At 47.5% G+C, this 22,052-nt stretch overlaps 1 protein-coding gene across 2 annotated transcripts in view; it reads left to right on the top strand.

Annotated features, from left to right (window-relative positions):
• Positions 1 to 22,052, top strand: part of LOC147693147 (SRSF protein kinase 3-like) — a 164,743-nt gene that overhangs the window by 48,600 nt on the left and 94,091 nt on the right. For both annotated transcript variants that reach the window (XM_086936892.1, XM_086936893.1), the window contains exons 2-3: positions 3,776 to 3,835; positions 3,966 to 4,074. In XM_086936892.1, the coding sequence (XP_086793018.1) occupies positions 3,787 to 3,835; positions 3,966 to 4,074 (158 nt within the window). In that variant the 5' untranslated portion in view covers positions 3,776 to 3,786. The remainder of the gene's footprint in view (positions 1 to 3,775; positions 3,836 to 3,965; positions 4,075 to 22,052) is intronic.

The following is a 22,052-nucleotide window of genomic DNA, read 5'->3' as shown; positions in this document are numbered from 1 at the left end:
ACTCACGTCAAAGAACCAGCCCAAGAAAGTCACCTGGACCCCAGAGTGTCAAACTGCATTTGAACAATTAAAGGCCGCCATGTGTTCCGCCCCTGTGCTCCAGGCCCCAGACTACAGCCGGGAGTTCGTCGTCCAGACGGACGCCTCCGACCAGGGCATTGGGGCAGTCCTGTCTCAAGTGAACACCGAAGGCCTTGATCAACCGGTGGCCTTCATCAGCCGGAGACTCCTACCACGGGAGCAACGCTGGAGCACCATAGAGAGGGAAGCCTTCGCTGTGGTATGGGCCCTCAAGAAGCTCCGGCCCTACCTTTTCGGCACCCACTTTCGGGTGCAGACCGACCACCGACCCCTGCAATGGCTGATGCATATGCGGGGGGAGAACCCAAAGTTGCTACGCTGGTCCATCTCCTTGCAAGGTATGGACTTCACAGTCGAACACCGGCCTGGGCCAGATCACGCCAACGCGGATGGCCTGTCCCGGTTTTTCCGCCTCGACGAGGAGAGTCCCCAAGAGGATGGGTAACTCTCCCCGCCTTCAGCTGGGGGGGACGCATGTTGGACAGGCCACATGAAGGGCCGCTCTCCCCCGGCCCAACCAGGCCCGAGTCCGGGCCCGCAAGTACCACACACCACCATTACACGTCCTCTGTCCCCTCAGGGACCCCTGCCCTCGAGCATGTCAACCTCGCGGGTCCGATCCACTGCCGGCCCACGCGCCCAGCCTGGGGCGCCATCTTGGACACTCCACCACGAGGCCGCCTGGCCCCCGATCGACCTCAACCCTGGGCCTGGCCCGGCCTCAGACATCCCGGCACCACCATCCACCCAGGAGGTGAGCGGGCTACTTGGCAAGTCAATGGGAGAAAGAGGTGTCGATGGCTCTCCCCCGCCAAGTGCCGCTCGCCCATCGCCTCCCCGGGCGCCGGCTCCACCCCCCTGCTGGGTGTCTGGACTCCCCCATCCCGGACCTCCCGACCTCCAAGTGCGAGGGTCCGGACATCAAAGCACGCCAGCCCTATAACTGGGGCAGCTCCAGAGCAGGAAGGCAGTTGTATCTTGGAGTCGAGAGACGTAAAGAGGAACTCATCCTGGACGGACTACTGGCGCTGCCATAGCTCTGTCCTGTGCACCATCGTCCTGCCTGTTGGCGCTGCCACAGCCGTCGTAACCTTCATCCTTCATCGTCGTCGGGATCTGCTGGCGTGGCCGCGGACCGTTGTAACCGTCATCTTCCACCGGGACCTGCAGGCTCCGCCGCGGACCGTCGTCCTTCCTTCATCCATCTCGGGACCTGCTTGGCTCCTCCACGGCCCGATCATCTAGAACGCCGAGCTCGAGGATTGAGAGCTATTTTGTACTCATTGGTAACTAAGACTGTCCCGCTACCCCTTTCCTAAACCAGAGACTAGAACCGAGGGGACCCCTGAGTCCAGACCTCCTTGTATCCATCCTCGTAACCTAAGAATTGCATATAAAGTCTCGTTAACCTTCAACCTTGTGTGGTGTCCGTCTGTGGGGGGGAAGTTACTTATCTGTACAGTCGTTGGAGACGGCTCTCCCTGGAGACCTCTCCCCGTAACCTCGGCCGACCCTCCCGGTCCGTCTAACAGAAGCAAACATGCAAGCCAATTGAATCCCCAAATGCATACCTTTTAACAAGTGCATGTGCCATTCTACTAGTTCAGCTACGACCCTAGACACTCAGGGGCAGATTTACAAGCCCCTTGCGACACATTTATGCCACCGTTGAGTCACTTCTGTGAAGCAGGGATGGTGTTTGCATCCTCAGCACACAAACGTGATGTAACAACAATCATTAAAATGCATAAGTGTGGGTACAGAATGAAATACAGGAAATTAAATACTTGTTGTTTTATTCCTTGAATCACCAAACAGCCGACACGTGTTTCGTCGCTAACAGGGAAACCATCACATGACTTTATCAAGGCTGCATAAAACAGATGGAACAAACAATGTAACACTTTATACATTTAGTCAGTGCACGTAATGTAGTCATAAAAAACGGCCAAGTGAAAGGTGCAAAAGAAAACTTTGTAACTCCTTATAAACATGCACAAGATGTGTGATGGAGAGGTTATCAAGACACGTCTCTAAATGTACCTTTGTGGATCAGGCCCTCGGTGCTGACTGTAATCTACTCATTGCCAGATACAGCCACTGTCCTGTCCATAGCCCACCCCTCTTCTTAGCTTTCTTGCTGAACCAACCTTCTCACAGAATCCTCTGTTAGAGATCATTAAAAAATGTGTTGTTTTGTGAATAGTTCAGCCATCTTTGACTTTCCATTTGCAGTGTTGTTGCTCCTGCTGGTACTGGTGATTCCCAAGGACTCGTAAACGTAACCACCAGCAGCGGAAGAGAGTCGCCCCCGCCAGCTCCCGCAGGAAAGGAAAAATAAAACAATAATAAAGACATTTTATTATCGTTCTATTTTTCCTGTCGAGTATTTGAGGGCGGGGCCAGAGAGAAGGAGTGGTGGGCAGCACTGTTGTCAGTGCGCATGACGGTTTGGCTGGCTGTCTCAGACCGGCTAACCGTCATGCGCACTGAAGCTCTCTCCAACCGAACTGCACTGTTGGATTGGACACAGAAGGCACAGCAGGCCCAGGCTCCCAGGCTCACTGGGAGCGCTAATTTGCGGCGCTCAGTCCAATCCTGACTTTGTTTTCATGCTAGAGAAATAGCTCTCCCGCCTAGGGAGAGGGCACCCCTGTGCACAACTGTAGGTGGACCAACCGGTCTGATTCAATTAATCCAGATTGCAATGAAAATGTTCATAACGGAGATTTATTCATCTATCCAGTTTTATAGTATTCGGTGCTTTCAATTGTATGAAGCATATCAAGCTTAATAATCCAAAACAACATGCTTGATTCAGGGTATGTTCGTAATCACACAGCCCCAATGCATTTCGGGCGGAGCCCGTCGTCAGGGGGATACTTCGTGTGACACTCGTCAGCGGACTCCGCGGAGTTGGTCAACTTCACGGAACTCCGCGGAGTCCGCTGACGAGTGTCCCTGAATCAAGCATGTTGTTTTGGATTATTAAGCTTGATATGCTTCATACAATTGAAAGCACCGAATACTATAAAACTGGATAGATGAATAAATCTCCGTTATGAACATTTTCATTGCAATCTGGATTAATTGAATCAGACCGGTTGGTCCACCTACAGTTGTGCACAGGGGTGCCCTCTCCCTAGGCGGGAGAGCTATTTCTCTAGTGTTTACCTTTCAACACTGACTGGCCAGACAGTGTTTCCCCGATGCACACTACAACTTTTCAAAAATTATACCATTTGGGATTACATTAGCTGTGCGAGTTCCTTTCCATATATACATTTGTTTTCATGCTGCCAGTAGCAGCATGGGAGCAGCGTCAGGATTGGCCGCAGTGAAGTCTGGGAGCCTCTGCCTGGAGGAAACGAACAGAGGAGCGCGACACATAGAACATTCATAGAAGAGAAGACGATACAGCATTAAAAAGCGGGAAAAGGTCTTACTTTTCCAAACCCATCAGCAAAGCAGCGGGAGAGACAAGGGACATTTCAAAGTCTTTTGTGAACTGACTGTCTCTGAAGATCAGAAAGTCGCCTCCTCTGTACAGGATAACATTGTGAGATTCTCTGCACACTTATTGTTGAGCAACACTCAGGCACCAGCAGTTAATGTTATGATGTGTGTTCATGCTAGGCCCATGGAAGAGGGTCCCTTTCTCACACAGCTATGTTTCTCCTCTGTTTCCACCCAGAATAAGAGCTGATGGCTTCCATGGAGGGACAGGAGGAAAACCCAGCAGAATACTGCCCAGGTAGGACACTCACTTTCAGAAAGAAGCCCAAGTTTGGAATGCCACCTGCCTGCCCATCATACCAACATTATTTAATTCATGTTTTCAAGACTAGTTTGCAAATGCTTTCTCCTTGCTGCTTCCTTCCCAGGTGGATACCATCCGGTGAAGAAGGGGGAAGTGTTCAATGGAAGATACCAAGTCATGCACAAAGTTGGGTGGGGATATTTTTCGACGGTCTGGCTGTGCCGCGACATACCGTAAGTATTACAAACACATCAGTTTTTGTGTTTTAATAGCATTGCTTAAAAGGACCATTAAAACATATTGCACACATACAAGATTAAACACAAGTCTTCAGTATCTGTTTGTTGCATCAAAACACACATTTGCAAGGTCAACGCGTCGCCGGTGTGTCACTTTTCTTGACGCACCGGTGGCGCAGTGTGCCTGCTCATATTTACAAGGCCACAGTAAAGTCACTCTGCTTGACCTTTCATGGACTTGTACATTTAGGGCACTTTCACACATTACTCCTTGTGAAAGGGGCATTCCATGGGGGTTGCTGTGGGTGTTCCCACATTACATCCACGAAACCTGATGCTCTCCCAGATCTACAACATTTTGTAAACCCGGGAATGCGTCAGAATCTTACACCTACTCATGGGAGGCATTAAAGTGGTGAAATGAGGAGAAATACTTTTATTTCTCCTCATTTTTTCCTCTTTCTATGTGTGCTGCAGTCTGCAGCACACATAAAAGGGCAAAATGCCATCAATGATTTTTGTGCAGGAAAAACAATCTTCCCTGCCATGAAGGCACCCTTGCAACATGAGACAAGGGTGCCTGCACTGGCCCATGGCAGCCAATGTTGCCTACACAGGGGAAAGCACACAGATGTGTTGTATTGTTGTTAATACGATGCTTCCCTGTGCATTTACAATGACTTCGCTCAGTGCAGGAAAATGGTTTGCAGCTCCGCACTGCGTAGTTTTTATGTAAATGATGCACATACATTACTTGATCATTCCTAAAACAAAACTGTTTCTTTGGTTGTGACAAGTATTTTACAGTTCCTCATCTTCCATTGTGAAATACTCCTTGAAGTGCTTTAAAACTATGAAAATTAGGGGCTTCATTTACTACAAAATGATGCAGGCGGCGCCAAAAGCCATTTTACTGTGCAGAGCTGCGTCATTTTAAAAGCACAGGGATGCATCATATTAACAATAATCCAATGCATCCCTGATGACTGGTGGTCAATGGTCAATGGTTGGTCGAACACCTGGTGGCCGATGACTGGTTGAACGAGTGGTGGCCAATGGTTGGGCAAACGACTTTTGACCAATGGCTGTTCGAACGGTGGCTAATGGCTGGTCAAACAACTGACGGCCAATGGCTGATCGAACAACTGATGGCCAATGGCTGGTCAAACAACTGATGGCCAATGGCTGGTCGAACAACTGGTGGCCAATGGCTGGTCAAACGACTGGTTGCCAATGGCTGGTCAACCGACTGGTGGCCAATGGCTGGTGAAACCACTTTTGGCCTATGGCTGGTCGAACGACTGGTGGCCTGTTGAACTGGTTCCTGTCGAATCCCAACTTCAGTGGCTAGAAATCTCTGAGGTTAATTTTGATGATAGACTTTGTTTTTGCCCCTAGATTCCTCGGTGCCGGGGATGTATAAGATGCTCTGCCACTATATGCCAGGGCGCCCTCTGAGATCAGGAGGAGGCCTAACTTTTGAAGTGCCTCAGGTATAGTTTAATGACCAGGGGAAGCCGTTCTGTTGCCCATCTAACCACCAAAGCTTGGAAGTCGCTTCCTCTGTCTCTTTGGCTAATTTCTATTAAAAGTAAATTCTGGAAACAGATGAAGACTTGGGCCCAGATTCTGAAAGCTGTCAGGCAACGCAGCGCAGTGCCCAAAGATGCTGCGTTGCATTGCGTTGCGTGACAGGGAGGGAGCAGCAGAGCGCCATAGTCACAGAGATCTGGCTCTCTCCTCCCCTCTCCCTAGCGCCGGTGCTGATTTCAGCAGCTGTGCATCATGCACACACCTTAGCGCCATAGCGCTAGGGTGCCTGCCTGAGTCTACCACAGGTTTTGTACAGGACGGGTACTCTCCTTAGACCAATTTAAAAGCTGTTCCATCTTTGTATGTGTGCTGTACAGTGCAGCATACATGCAAAGTCGGAAAAAAATTAAAATGAAAACATTTCTCTATTTACCACATGAAAAAATCTTTATTTAAAAGCAATCACGGATATGGTGGTCTACTGACCCCAGCAGGCCACAATGTCTGTGTTTTTTGGGATTCCAAATGGGTCGCAAATTAAGACCAACCTCATTAAGATTGATGAGGTAGGTCTATTTGAGAGCCAGGGACAGAAACCTCACATCTCTCTGTGCCTCGATTTTGGGTGTTCCAGGTTGGTGACTACCTTGCTGTGAGAAGCATCACTTTACACAAAGGCTGTGTCTGGAGAGCACACTTGAAAGGGAGAACCAGAACAAAAGGTTCTACATAGGTGTGGTGCAGCAGCCAGGGCAGCTGACTTCAGAGCATAGGGTTCACGGTTCGATCCCCAGATCAGACGGCATCTCAGCTCAGCACCATGCGACTCTGGGCAATAGCTCACTTAATTGCCACGACGGCCCCCACCGCCTTCAGATCTGTAAGGGCGAGTAGTTTGCGCTTTACAAATACAGATTTACATTTACATTTGTAAATAGAGAATATACATCACTGTCTAATTTTAATGTATAAGTGTGTGACCCCACTGCCCTACCACACTTGTGGTTCCAGTTCCAAGTCCTCTCACCAACGAGTTAGTACTTTGCAGTGTACTCAGAGGACTGTTGTGCAACCAGGGCTGATGTCTGCCTGCCAGCTACACTCCCAGATGTGAAGCGACATCACAGGAGTTTCAATCACTTGCTGGAAGAGCTGTGTACCTGTTCTCACTGGCGTAACGAAAATTGAGGGGGCCTCCCTGCACGGTGCGAAGAGGGGCCCCTCCAGGCTCAATTAGGAGCTCTCGGGCCAGAGTGCAGTGCCGAGGGGACCCCTTGGAGCTTGCCCCCCCCCGCACTGCAGGGGCTGCGAGGGCCTGTGTAACGCCCCTGCCTGTTCTGAGGAACCTGGAAGCCTGCTCGCTGAGAGATGAAAGTTCCCTGCCCAGCGGAAAAGGTATCTGTCCAGGAGGAGCAAGGTGTAGGGTGTCCCAGGTGTCTGTGGGGCACCCAGAAGAGAGGACTTGACAGGGGTTGTCAGGTCCGATTCAACACCAGGACCAGCCAGCTCTGACATGGGCCTCTCACGGAGACCCTGACTCCAGAGATACTTACCGTAGGTCTGTTTGAAACGGCAACAAGCCAGGACTGCCGCTCCACTCTGCCAAGTGCACTATCACGTTCTGACTCAGCTGATGAAACAAGAAACCCAGGAGACCTCCCAGCTGTCCCATTACCTCGCCTGCGAGAGGGTGTGAGAGTGCCCGATGGCCAGGAAGTGCAGCTGATCAAACGGGACGGTTCCGTTGCTGAGTGATAAGACTGTGAACTGTGACTGCGGTAACTGAGCCACCTATTTTGAAGTAATATAGACTGCTCCTGAGCTTTAATCACACCACTAACTTATACCTCATGCGGGTGAGTCACGAAGACTTGTGAGGAAGGTGGATTGGGGGAGACTTGGTAAAGGCTAGAGAGCTTATAGTTAACTGAGAAAAGTTATGCCAGATTCCCTAGGTGTGATCTGATTACAATTTGCGATTACCAAATTGGTAATCGCAAATTGGCAATGCAATTACAAGGGTGATAGGGGGCCAAAAGGCCACTCCGATGCACCCCCCAAAAAGGTGCACATGTGGTGCACATACATGCCCTAAGGGCAGGTGTGTGCGCCACATTGCACTTAGAAAAATGCAGAAATGTGCATTTTTCTAGGGATTCACAAATTGCCACCAACTTGAAGTTGGTGGTAATTTGCGATTCCTTTAAGCAAGAATGCAATTTTTACCTGCTTCCTTTATAGCATTTAGGGAATCGCAAATTGCGATTCCCTAAATGCATTTGCAAAATAGGTAATCGCAAAAATTGTGATTCCCTATTTTGCGAATGCATTTTGGGATGATACATCACAAAAGGCTTTTTACCGTTCACAAACGGGCCGATTCGTGCGACCGGTAAAAGGCTTAATACATCTGGCCCTATAACTGCTGAATTTCTGTGGTTTTGTATGAGAGAAATCTGAACATAACTGTAACATCTATGTAACCTTTGGTTTTCACTGTGAATTTCTTAGGTTTTTAAAATGTTATTTCATATCTATAACGTCCCTGTAACCTTTGGTTATATATATATATATATATATATAATATATGCAGTACAAAATTAGTGCTTACTTCAATATTATAATGAGATTAAATATTCTGAATAAATGTTTTTAGTTTACCAGGGTCGTCAAAGGATCATCAAGTGCCTTCGTAGGTAATTTTGCATAGGCAAGGATGTAGAATGTCATAGCAAATGTTCAACTGTCTCATTTGAGGTCGAAGGGCAAAGAATTATTTTCTCCTGTCATTTGTAGCATTAGAAATGTCTTGAGAGATAAAAATATTGTGACCAGGCCAGGTGATGTTATTCTTTAGCTGCCTTCAAGACATGCATCAGATCAGTGAATCCCAAACATTGCATTATGATACCTCTAGGTCTAGTAGAATGAGGTTGAGGCCGACCCAGACGCTGCGCCCATTAAAGACTTAGAGGTGGAGTATTTTGAAGAACCAGAAGGTTGGGCAAGAATTTCTTCAAGAAAGCAAGAATATTAGGACCCTTGAGAGTCTCCAGTAATCCATATAAACAAATATTATTGCATTTTTTTTATATTTTCAAGATCTTCAGTGTGTAATTTAAGTTTTTGGACTTCTTGCTTCGGCAAAGGAATCTTAGTGACAACATCTTGAAGATCGCTTATATGTTGTTCCATTTTAAACATCTTGCCTTCCATAGCGATCCCCGATCTTTAATCTATTGATGCTTTTCATTAGTGGCACTCATGAAAGGCTTCAGACCTCACACTCTATTTCATTACTATGGGACACCGACCTTTCTGTGTCATTCCCTGTTTATCTGTGGGATAAAATATGGCTTAAAGTATTTAACACCTCTAAAGCTGCACACATCAAACAATCTCTATTTTTTGTTTAAACTAGAGCTGAATGAATGCTTCTCTAAATTTGCTCCAACTACTTCCCCATTTGGTTGATCTTTTTTTACCTCTGATGGAACTGTAACTCATTTACTCTATTATTGCCCTTGTATGTTTAATGTTTGGAAGGCTATATGGTCCAAATGTTTAAAGATCTTCCAATGTAATATTCAATAATCAAATCAGAATGTTTTCTTTGGATGTTTTATCACCTGAGTTTGATCATATTTCACCTAAACCTATATTGTTTGATCTTTTCACTGCAGTTGCTTTTAAGGTTATACTTTCCTGTGGGAAAGCTACTTCTAAATCATCTATATCAACATGATGGAATTTTATTTACGATTAACTTAAAATAGCCAATGTTTCTTCATTATTGATACATCAGAATATTAAAGCAGATCTATAGTGATTACCTTTACTACATATTTATCGTCTCCCTCACATGTAGCTTAGTTTTCATTTATCTAACTCGCTATGTCTTTCTCTAGCCTTTCCTCTTTCTTCTTTCTTTCTCTTTCCATTTCTTTTCTTTTGTTCTATTTTTTCCTCTATCTACTTCCTTATATACAAAATAATATGAATGACATACTCATAAATTTATGTTATTGGTTTTAGCGTCCTTCAAAATTGCTAGAGGAGTAAGGCAGGGCTGTGTCCTTGCCCACTCCTCTTTTCCCTATATACTAAAGGAGTCGAGAAAGCACTCAATATGGCCTCCCAGGATTTCCCTGTTTTTGACTCCCAACTGTTAACAATATTGGTTTACGAGGATGACGCGGTGTTAATTGCCAGAACAGGACTTGTCTTACAACGTTTGATAAATGCATATGTCTTCTTCATGGATTCACTTCAACTGAAGGTAAACCAAACCAAGTCCTTTGTAATAATAGGCAGGGGGAAATCCAGAGACAAAATTCCTTATCTGCACACGGATGCCAAAAGAATAGAGGTGGTGGATTCCTTCCCCTACCTGGGGCGCCTATTTGACAAAGACCCTTCATGGTTCAAGTTGATAGAAGGAAGGAAGTCGGCAATGGATAGAGGTATCCCTGCTGTCAAATCCTTCGCTCAGAAATTGGGCGCTAAACCTATCCTATCCATGAAAAACATCTATCAGGCCAAGGTAAAGGTAGCAGCGACCTATGGGGCGGGTGTGTGGGGTATGGTAACATCTACACCACTCCAATCCACTGAAAACTGTTTTTTTTCAAAACCATATTGGGCCTTCCTCCCTAGACTTCTAACTATATCTTACATCAAAAATGAACCAAGACCCTATATGTTAATATCAAGAAGGGGACCCCTCACCACGGACAAAGTGTCTATGACAATCTAATCTCATATAGCACAAATTACTATGTAAAAAACTGTACGTGATCTAGCATGCAGCAAAAAGCACAAATTTGTTAAAAAATCTCAGAGACAATTTATTGACAATCAGCAAAATAAATTAAAAACATACACTTGAAGCTATTTGCAGCTTAGGCAAATTTCATAATATGCCTCCCACTATGGGTTACAATCTAAAATAGTATATATTAAAAACTTTATTATAAGAAACAGTCGACGCAGTGTTTCAGTGACACCCTGATGTCTTCACCTTCTTCAGGACTAACAAAGTTTTAAAAACTAAATGGTAAAAAAAACTACGTTTAGACAATATACTTGTCTACAGGCTAGACATCTTACTCAATACAGTTGTTATTGTTGCTCAACACATTTTTAATCTATAACATTCTAGTCTCAACATTTGTGCTAAAATTAACGATTTCCTATCTCATAGTTATACATTAACAGTCAATTAATGCCACTTGGTCCCTACTCTGGCAACATGATCCATCACTGCTAATCACATGTGTACTAATTAATCATAGTACTATGTCTACCACAGGTTATAACATAGCTCATTTTTATACATGTCCTCCTTAAGGTGTTTTTATGTCTTGAGACATGCTTTTTTAGTTATTTTATTTCACTTGGGCTAACTTGCTTTATTGCAAAATCTATTCAATAGCATCCTCAATTTGTATTAGCAGTCTATTAATGAACATGTCATACCTTAAATTGCTTTTAGATTATGTATTAATATCATAATCTGTGGTTTGATATATCCCACGAGAAGGCCACCAGAATAAAGGCCTGTTGATAAGAGTAGTTTGTCATTATTTACAGGTTATTTTGCTAAGAGAAACCTAGTATTATGATTTTCATATATTCAATTTATGATGCCATAACGTGCCTCAGACCTTTTTTATAGCTTGATCATATGTCTATAAGTGTTGTCCATTAGAACCACCTTGTTCCTTGTGAAATGATCATAAAAATGGCGTAAAAAATGATAAATATCATTTCTATTAAAAGAGAAACAACAAGATACAAAAAATTCAGTTTACCCTATTGTTCTCAGAATTTAAGTGCTTTTACTTTTATAGACATATAGTATGAAAAGAACCTATTGACGCTTACCCCCAACAACAGGATATTAACCGTGTCTCGCAGAGTTACATTGCCGGGCAGGTACGCTTTTCAATTGGCGGCTTCGTGCTCTCTGTGTGGGTCGTTTTATAATTGACCAATAAATTAAAATCTGAGGATATATAAAATCACATGACATATTTCAATGGTTTAAATGTCATGCTACCTAGCACTCTAAGTTCTAATAAGTACATGGTGCCATTTCGTTATTATAATATTGTCATAAATTGTTTTGTTTTCAAATAAACGGGCAAATGCGTTCTCTGTCAGAGATTTACCGCTTTGAAGCCTGCCGTTCAGTAATTGTAATCACTCATTGTAAAAACCCACAAGAAAACTGACAGCTCTCGTTTAAATGTGAATGCGTTATACTAGCTGTATCAATTAACGCCTAAGCCACTTATGAAGTTATCGTTTAACTTACAGTCTCTGCTGTGTTCGAAGTTGCACCACGCAGTAAAATCGGCTGCATTGTAATGTCATGGCTGCTGAAGTATATATTTGTAAAGAAATTTTTGTTTACAATCGACCGCTACCGCTTCGGTTGACATAAGATACGGCTGCTTTTAAGAAAGCTACGGTGTATATTTACAGCATGTCGAATCAACACGCAAGGTGTTTGACTTACCAGATTCTCAACTCGCGGCCTCCTTGTTCTAACGGACGTCCGGTTCGTGTGCATATCATTTTATTTTATTTTGATGTTTTATAGAGTGTGAACATGACCCGTGAGGGTATCAGAGCGCTTTACACATTTAAACGGTAAACAAATAAACAGTCTCAAGTACAGAAATATACAAAGGTTGGCGTGGGGTTGGTGTGCTGGGAGCATAGACAAAAGGGGACACAAATGTATGGTTACGGTTGTAATTAGGATCAGTAAACAGAAACCCCACATTTTCGTGTCGGGGTGAGTTGTGGATCTGAGGAAGAAGCAATAGATTTAGTTTCGTAAGGCACACTGTGGTGGATGAGAGAAGTCCTTAGACCAGGAATTTACCCATGAGGAATGTTTTGGCCTCCTCCTTGAAACGTGGTAGAGAAGGGATTTTTCTGATGTCAGGTGGGAGAGAGTTCCAAATTCTTGGTGCTGCTCCGGAGAACGCCCTATTATAGGTTCTATTTTTCTGAAAACGGGCAGGTTGGAGCAGGAGGTTTCTAGCAGACCGGGAGTTCCTGTTTCCTCCAGATATTACAAGTTTCTGGGCCAGATTGGCAGGGCAGTTTGTGTATAGGGCCTTGTGTGTAATGCATTCCAATTTCAGCTTTTTTTTCGCCTCCAGAGGGAGCCAGTTTAGTGCTTTCATATGTGGGGAGATGTGGACGAATTTCCTAGTGCCTGTGAGTAGTCTGGCGGCTGCATTGAGGCAGGCCTTTAGAGGTGCCACGGAGATCTTGGGTAATCCTGTGAGGGTGGAACAGCCGTATTCCAGTCTAGAGACGACTAGTGCATGGACTGCCATTTTTGAGTCAGGAGCATCAATGAAAGGTTTCAGCTTCCACAGGTAGCTCAAGTGGACTCTGGCTGATTTAGCCATTGAGTTAATGTGGTCTTGCATATTCAGATTACAGTCAAGGAATATGCCCACAGATTTGGCAGAGTCCACACTGGTCGGCGGGCAGTTTAAGGCTGCGATGGCCTTGATCCACATCTGAATCTCCGGGTTGGCTTTGGAGAGGGGATCAGGAGAAATTCAGTTTTTTGCATTGAGTTTCAGTTGGTTAGCGGCTAGCCATTGGACAGTTCGTTTCAGGGTCTCATTCAGGGCAAGGATCTCCTCGAATGATGCAATATTGATGTATATTTGGGTGTCGTTCGTGTACATGTGGTAGGAGATGTTGGCGGTACGAAGAACTTCAGTGAGTGGTTCTAAGTAAAGATTAAAGAGGGTGGATGACAGGGTTGAACCCTGAGGGACTCCAAGTGTGACCGGGGTGGGAGCTGATAAGTTGCTGTTAATGAGTAATCTCTGAGATCGGTTATGGAGGAAGGACCTAAACCATTCTAGGACAACGCCATCCAGACCCATCCTGAGTTTAAGGCGTTCGAATAGTTTTTCATGGTTGACCGTATCGAAGGCGGAGGATAGATTTAAGAGGATTAGAAGGCAGGTTTTTTTCTTGGTCAAGGGCTAGGAGGGCGTCATCGACGATGTGGAGCATAGTAGTTTCAGTGCTATGCCCCGGTCTGAATCCAGATTGAAAGTCATCAAGTAGGTAGAAGTTGTTGATGTGCTGACTTAGTTGCTGTTGGACACACTTCTCTAACACTTTGGCTAACAGAGGGATATTGGAGATAGATCTGAAATTGTCAGGGGTGGCAGGATCCAGCAATGTTTTTTTTTTAAAATAGGGAGGACTTGGCCGGCTTTCAAAGGGGCCGGGATTGAACCCTGCTGGAAAGAGGCGTTGATTATTGCAGTCCAGCAAGGAACAATGGCTTGGGAGGAGCGGCAAGGCAGTTGGAGGGTAGCGGGTCATTGTAGTGGTTATTTGGGTTTAAGGTAGAGAGGGTTTTTAGAGGTGGAGTCTGCCTCATAGCATTTGAAGTCGGTCCAGCGAGCTTGGTTTATAGGTGAGGCCAGTGAGGGTAGTACGGAGAGGGGCCTATAGAGGTGGAGTTACATTTTCTACATGTTTCTTTGCTCAATATAAAACTTGATAAAGATATCATTCATTTATCACAAGAGTGTAAATGTGTCGAAACCGCATAGAGGTAAAATACCCTAGGGCATGCCGCATCTATTATTTATTTTAAAATAGACCTGTTGTTTTGTATAAACGCGTCTACCATCTTTAAATGTCATGTAGTCATAGTTGTAACTGAACTATCTCCCAGTTAAACAATCTCCAAGTACATATGGCTGAGATACCCGCCACCTCCTCTCGACGCAATCCCCAAGGATGGGAAAACGGAAACAGTTCTGAACTTTTGGAAGGCGGGAGGGAGTGACCCTCCCGGCCGTATTTATTAAAAATATGAAACAAAATCAAAACATTAAAATAACAGTTTCATATTATGTACAATTTCATTTCCACATTACGATGTTTGGCTAACCTTAACATATTTCTAATACAAAGGTTCTCCTAGCCGAACTAACATCCTGCAAAACATTTAACTTGAAATTGTACATCCTAACGTTAAGGGCCAACGGCAAGGTCGTAACCGGTGTCAGATCCCTAAACCAGAATTACCCCCCCCCACTTGGGAGGGGCGACCGCACAGAGGCTGTACCTCAAATGCATCTACCAATTTCCCTTGACTTGACGGGGGCCCCAATGAACTCGACGCCATTTAAAGGTCGTCCGAGGACTCGTGTGAGGTGTCTAGAAGGTAGCGTAAACCCCCTCCCCACCCCACACAACTTACCACATCTGCCGTCGCAGGTGTCCTGGCCCCGGGAAATTCCCCAGGAGGGGACCGTAGCCCCTCCTATCAAGGAAGGGGCCTTGACCGCCTTTCCTTTTCTTTCGGCGGCCCATCCTTAGAAGGGACCGCCTCCCCGTTGAGGGGCCAATGGCCACCTCCCCCGGGCGCTCCCATCCGTAATGGGTGACGCCCCCCCATAGGGATCTTCCAATTACTGCTCACCGATCATGACCTTACCGCCTGACCAAAATAAATACGACAATTACTAAAATTCAAAATTAAAAGACAACCATAACTACTTCACGTATGATTACTGATCAACACTAGTGCAAAACTTTATTCGAAAAAACATACTCTAGATGATCATTCTCTTTATTGCATACATAAATAACACGTCCATCATCGCAACCTGTAAGAAATAGAGTTACCACATCAAAACTTTATTTAAAAAACCACTTGCTGTCTTCAGGGGCTGGTGGGTGGGTCAAAATTGGCTCTTCGTTCCGTCTCGAGCTCACGTGCAGCGGGGAGGTGCAGCTTCAGAGCACAGGAACAAGAGGATGCTTTCTTGGCTTGTTGCTCCTTTTATCCGTCTTCGGGCGGGCGTAAACCCGCCTCCGCCTGCCCCCCGGGGGCGTGGTCGGCGGCGTCAGCGTCTAGGACAACCCACTCCAGGGCGGGAAAAGGCACGCCCCGGCTACGCCGCTTCGGGCATACCAGCCGAGACTCGCCTCCCGCCCAAGATGGCCTCCCGGGGGGATCGGGGTACTCCACCATACGTTCGGGGGGACCGAGTGGTCGCCCCTTTCCATATGGCTGAGATACCCGCCACCCCCTCTCGACGCAATCCCCAAGGATGGGAAAACGGAAACAGTTCTGAACTTTTGGAAGGCGGGAGGGAGTGACCCTCCCGGCCGTATTTATTAAAAATATGAAACAAAATCAAAACATTAAAATAACAGTTTCATATTATGTACAATTTCATTTCCACATTACGATGTTTGGCTAACCTTAACATATTTCTAATACAAAGGTTCTCCTAGCCGAACTAACATCCTGCAAAACATTTAACTTGAAATTGTACATCCTAACGTTAAGGGCCAACGGCAAGGTCGTAACCGGTGTCAGATCCCTAAACCAGAATTACCCCCCCCCCACTTGGGAGGGGCGACCGCACAGAGGCTGTACCTCAAATGCATCTACCAATTTCCCTTGACTTGACGGGGGCCCCAATGAACTCAACGCCATTTAAAGGTCGTCTGAGGACTCGTGTGAGGTGTCTAGAAGGTAGCGTAAACCCCCTCCCCACCCCACACAACTTACCACATCTGCCGTCGCAGGTGTCCTGGCCCCGGGAAATTCCCCAGGAGGGGACCGTAGCCCCTCCTATCAAGGAAGGGGCCTTGACCGCCTTTCCTTTTCTTTCGGCGGCCCATCCTTAGAAGGGACCGCCTCCCCGTTGAGGGGCCAATGGCCACCTCCCCCGGGCGCTCCCATCCGTAATGGGTGACGCCCCCCCATAGGGATCTTCCAATTACTGCTCACCGATCATGAACTTACCGCCACAGGCCGGATAGCTGACCGGCTATCCGGACCCCCCACAACAACTCCTGCCTAAAGGTCATGTTCTAAACTCTTTAGCCAGGCTATGAGGTCTCCTATGAGTAACTCATTCCCCACCCGGGACAAATGGACCCCATCTCCCAAATACATACTGTCCCCCTTGATACAACCATGCAGAATAGAATGTAGTGTACTTGAACGAAACAATCTACCCAACTTGTTATTTATTTTCTTCACTGAGTGATTCAGAGCAGAAACCGAAATCGCCCCCCGCCACACTTTTCGTGGAATCATATGGGACCATGCAATTGTGCACCCTGGAACTCTTCTCGCCAACCAACTTACAGTGGAAAGCATTGCCTCGAGAAGCAGTCGTCTACCAGTGGTTACCAAATCATTACCCCCAAGATGGACTATGATTATAGACGGCGGTGACCTTGTCCGCCCTAACAAACCCTCCAAAAAATGTTGAAACTGGTCAATACAGAGCCCGCCCCTTCCGTAGAAGGTCACCCTGTACCCGTATTCCCCAGCCACGTGAATCATGTCACCTGCTTTGAATACGTCCGCGGCACGCCTCACGTATGAGTGGCCCACGACCCACACCACTTTTTCCGCAGCCGGTGATGTTTGACCGCTGGTTCCCAGGTGTCGGGTCGACTGCACAGCCCGCCCCGCCTCGTGAGCTTGCGAAACTGTAAACCAAACAAAAACAAGAAGCGTGAGTACATGATAGCAGCTTCACAACATGTGCAACCGCACATACCTCTTGTAACAATTCGAGGACCAACGCCCCAAACGTTTCACTTTCTCTATACTCAGACCCCTGGCTGTAGCCTCAGTAGCAGCCCCTATCCGAAAGGAATGGGTCCCAAACTCGCCGGGGTTCAAACCCGCGGCCGAAAGCGCCATTGCAAGCACCCGCTGGAACTGAAATCTCGTCAGTGGGGTGGCATCAGCGTGCCTCAACAAGGTCCCCCCCCATGATGACGCCCTCTGCGCTAAATATTCCTCTAAGCAAACAACAGGGCACATGGGAGAACCGGGAATCCGATGTATTACTACACAATCCCCTATCGAACCCTGATCGGCCTTGGACCTGACAAACGAGACAGTCATTGTCTCCCCCTTTACCTGAATGTGCTCTCGGCACAGTCCCCCCACCGTATCCCGCTTGTTCCTCGCCACCAGTTCGCTTACCCGCATTGCCCCATGGAATGCTAACGCAAAGGCGGCCCGGAATAACACTGTTTCATACTGGGATGAACATGTCGCAGGGAGTACGGATAACAACAGGGCCAACCTATCCAGACCTATCGGGTGCCTCTCATCTACTCTGCGACCCTCCAGGCGTTGCCACCCCCGTAGCGCTTTCTGCACCACAAAAGACGCTGTCGGGTCCTGGATCCCATGAGCCCTTGCCATAAAGGAAATGGCGGCCCGATGCCTCTGGGCCGTAGCTACTGATTTGCCTGCCTGATGTAAAGACAGCAAGAATTTTACGACAAGCTCTTCCTGGCCCCAAAGCTCCCCCCTAGCAGAACCCAAAAAGGACCAATAGGAACGGAACGCCCCTTCATATGCCTTCCTTGTCCTGGGTGCTAAACTCTCTCCCACGAGGTTTTGTAGTTCGGGGCACCGAGAGACCAGAGAGCTTCGGGAAAGGGTGCCGCCACCGGGTCCGCTGTGGGCAGAAAACCCCAGAAGGCCTGCATACGGAAACGAGAAAGCGCATCAGCCGCTTGGTTCAGTACCCCCGGGACATGTCTTGCCCTAAAGAGCACATTCAACTGCATACACAATAACACAATGTCCTTGAGCAGTCTCAGAACCCATTTGCAACGTGCTGCCTGACTATTGATACACTCAACCACAGTCATGTTATCAGACCAGAACACCACAGAGTGATCCCGAAACCCCTCCGGCCATGTTTTCAAGGCCACCAAAATAGGGAAGAGTTCAAGAAAAGCAATGTTACTCGTCAGCCCGCACTCGTGCCACCATGACGGCCATTTTTGAGCCGACCATTGTGTACCAAATATGGCACCAAAACCTATACTCCCCGCCGCATCTGTCCAAAGCCCCAGCTCCTCGGAGGACACCGCCGGTTTGTTCCAGACAATTCGACCATTGAAATCCGCCAGAAACGCCAACCAAATGCGCATGTCCTGGCGAACCTCTGCCGAGAGCCTCGTGCGGTGATGTCCTTCCTTCAGGCCGACCATGGCTTGTGCAATCGAGCGGGAAAAGGGGCGGGCCATTGGCATTACTCTCAGGGCAAAATTCAACTGGCCCACCACTTGTTGCAATTGATGCAGGTTTACTTTCGTCGCACGAATACATGTTTCAAGGGATGTCCTGAATTTTAACACTTTTTCCTTGGGTAATCTAAAACAACCTTCTTCCGAGTCAAGCTCGATCCCCAGAAACTCGAGGGAAGTCGAGGGACCCACAGTCTTACCTGGCGCCAGTGGCACACCAAATTGGTTCATTAAGACACAAAATTCATTTAAAGCCTGTCCACATTCTGGATCCCCGGCTGCCCCCAGGAACAGAAAGTCATCGAGATAATGCATAACATGTTGAAAACCCGTCTTCTTTGTGAAGACCCATTGCAGAAAACAACTAAACTTTTCAAAATAGGCACAAGATATCGAGCATCCCATTGGCATACATCTATCCATGTAATAGCGACCCTGAAACATGAAACCAAGGAGACGCTGATCGTCTGGGTGTACCAGGAGCAACCGGAACGCTGACTCGATGTCTGATTTTGCCATCAGCGCCCCGGGCCCCAGGCGATTCAACATGGCGACGGCCTCATCGAAAGATGCGTACCGCACCGAACACACTTCCGGGTCTATCGCATCATTCACGGAAAGACCACGTGGGGCTGACAAGTTATGTATTAGCCGAAACTCACCCGGGTCCTTCTTGGGGACCACCCCTAGAGGGGAACAAACAAAGTTAGCAACCGGTGGCAAATCAAATGGACCGGCGACACGACCTCGAGTCACCTCCTTCCCAATCTTTACCTGTACCACCGCCGTATGCTGCAAGACCGACAGTTGGTTCTTACAGTTTGCTACACCCTGGAAATCCCCCACTGGGATGCGGAAACCATATGAAAACCCGTCCCGCAACACCCCAGCGGAAGCATGATCCGGGTATTCGTTGAGCCAAGGAATCATTGCCATGGTATCAATCGGAGTAGGTAAAGGCGCCCCTCGGACTACTTCAAACCTGTTTGGCGCTTCCCCTACCACCGTTATCACCCGTCTTGGCTCTGCACATGGACTCAGGATGGGATGGCTGCCCACACCCTCCACATTCATGTCTGAACTTGCAAGACCCTTGGGGCCTCGTACATTTTCCCCTGTTAAAATTCCAACAAATCCCCCTTTTACCTGCGTTGCCACTCGACTTCGAGTGGTGCTCGTTACCTGCACCCGTCCGAAAGGGTGTCCCAGAGGATTGGCGGGAAGATTCACCCCCGTTACTCCCTGATAATGGCACCTTTAACATTCCTGAACTCTCCATTTTCTGCCACGAGACGGAGTCGAAACAATCCCATGTTAGAACTGGGTCGTGCTCTTTAGCCTTTCTAAAAATATTGTCATAACAGAACCACTGATTGCCCCCATACGCCAGAGAATACTCCATGATACGTGACTGATAAATAGGCAACTCGGTCAACAACTCGGGCCTGCGCTCACCCATGATGGAGGTAAAAATGCCCCACGCTCTGCCCCAAGTACCTATGTTTTCGTCAACCTTAAAAGCGGCCATTTTGCGCGCCAAACACTCGGATGCATGAGCTCCTTTTGGCTCTTCACATGCTCAATCTCGTAATGGTCGGTAAGCAAAGAAAACATGTTCACATACTCATCCGCCCAAATCTTTTCCTTAATTTCCAGTGGAACATGCTGTGCAACTTTTTCCCTTCGTGAAGGCACAGACCCCTCCCCCGCAATCGGCAATGGCCGCTTACCTGAACTAGGAGCTGCACTTGCCGCCGAACTTGGGCCTGCTGCACTTTCAGCCGCCGGAACCTGTGGGGGAACAGAAGATGGTGCCTTCGCAGCCTCTCTAGATTCCCGCAGTTGTTTCATTACTGCCCGGGCGTCGTCAGCCGTGGCGCCCTCACTGTCTTTTCCCAACCACGCTGCTAATTGCGCCGCCAATTCGGGAGGCATATCTTCCCCGTTCACGGGGGTGACCACCACGGGGATCGGATGCCCCTCCTTCGGAACCGAGGTTGGCTCTTCAAGTGGAGTCTCGGGAACCGGGGCTTCCCCCCCAAGTGCCCCCCGTTTGGACCTCTTGCCTCTCCCGCCAGGAACTACTCCCGGCAAAGCTGGTCCGATGACTCGCTTCGGTCCTCCCTCCCCGTTCTTAGCCGCCATCTGCTTCTTCAAATCGGCTACCTCCTTTATGAGCATGCGGAGCATCTGATCGGTCCCGACCCGCTTTCCGATCTTCTTGCCCGGCATTCTCAAGCGAAGATATCTGTAAAACAAAGAGAAACATTACAACGCTCAAAATTGGCTCTTCGTTCCGTCTCGAGCTCACGTGCAGCGGGGAGGTGCAGCTTCAGAGCACAGGAACAAGAGGATGCTTTCTTGGCTTGTTGCTCCTTTTATCCGTCTTCGGGCGGGCGTAAACCCGCCTCCGCCTGCCCCCCGGGGGCGTGGTCGGCGGCGTCAGCGTCTAGGACAACCCACTCCAGGGCGGGAAAAGGCGCGCCCCGGCTACGCCGCTTCGGGCATACCAGCCGAGACTCGCCTCCCGCCCAAGATGGCCTCCCGGGGGGATCGGGGTACTCCACCATACGTTCGGGGGGACCGAGTGGTCGCCCCTTTCCATTAATTTTTATTTTGGAGCACTGATATTCATCAAATGTATGCTATTGCTAAACAATCTTTAGTGAACCGTCCAACAAACTAGACCAACTCGTCTGCTGCGGTTATTTCTCAACCAAATTTAAACTTACTGGCATTGGAGATACACATACCTTATTCCTATTTATTATTTATATATTAAAAAAACAGGACTAAAATATGTTCTAAGTCAAATCACAGTATTCCAAAATCTTGGCTTAGGAGACATGATAGTAATGAATTAGGCGAGAAAACAATCTGAATTATGTCCGCCCAAATTGCCCATCTCCCTTCGATGTGAAAAACAAAAAGAAAATTGTCACTGTTTAGCTAATTTTTATTATTACTAATCTAATGCTGACGGATAAGACGAGCTGAAGTGTCAGAACTCCGCAGGCAGACGCCGGGAGACACGCTCTTTTAAAATCTTGTAAAAATTGTTTTTATCTGTGTATATTCTACCAGAAGTTTGTTGCTTCACTTACCAGAACTTAGCCCAAACAGCGTCCCTCGTGACGGCTGCAACGACCCCTCGCTCGCCTCCCCGGCGACGCACAGGCCACGCCCACTTTCAAGGCCACGCCCCCTCTGGGACCTCATTTAAAAGCGCGCGCGCCGTGCGCCGCCTCCTGAAGTGTCAGAGCTCCGCAGGCAGACGCCGGGAGACACGCTCTTTTAAAATCTTGTAAAAATTGTTTTTATCTGTGTATATTCTACCAGAAGCTTGTTGC

The sequence above is a fragment of the Lissotriton vulgaris genome, chromosome 9, assembly GCF_964263255.1.
Source record: "Lissotriton vulgaris chromosome 9, aLisVul1.2, whole genome shotgun sequence".
NCBI classification, from domain to species: Eukaryota; Metazoa; Chordata; class Amphibia; order Caudata; family Salamandridae; genus Lissotriton; species Lissotriton vulgaris.
Note: the sequence above shows the minus strand (reverse complement) of the source record. Positions and strands in the feature narration are given on the sequence as shown.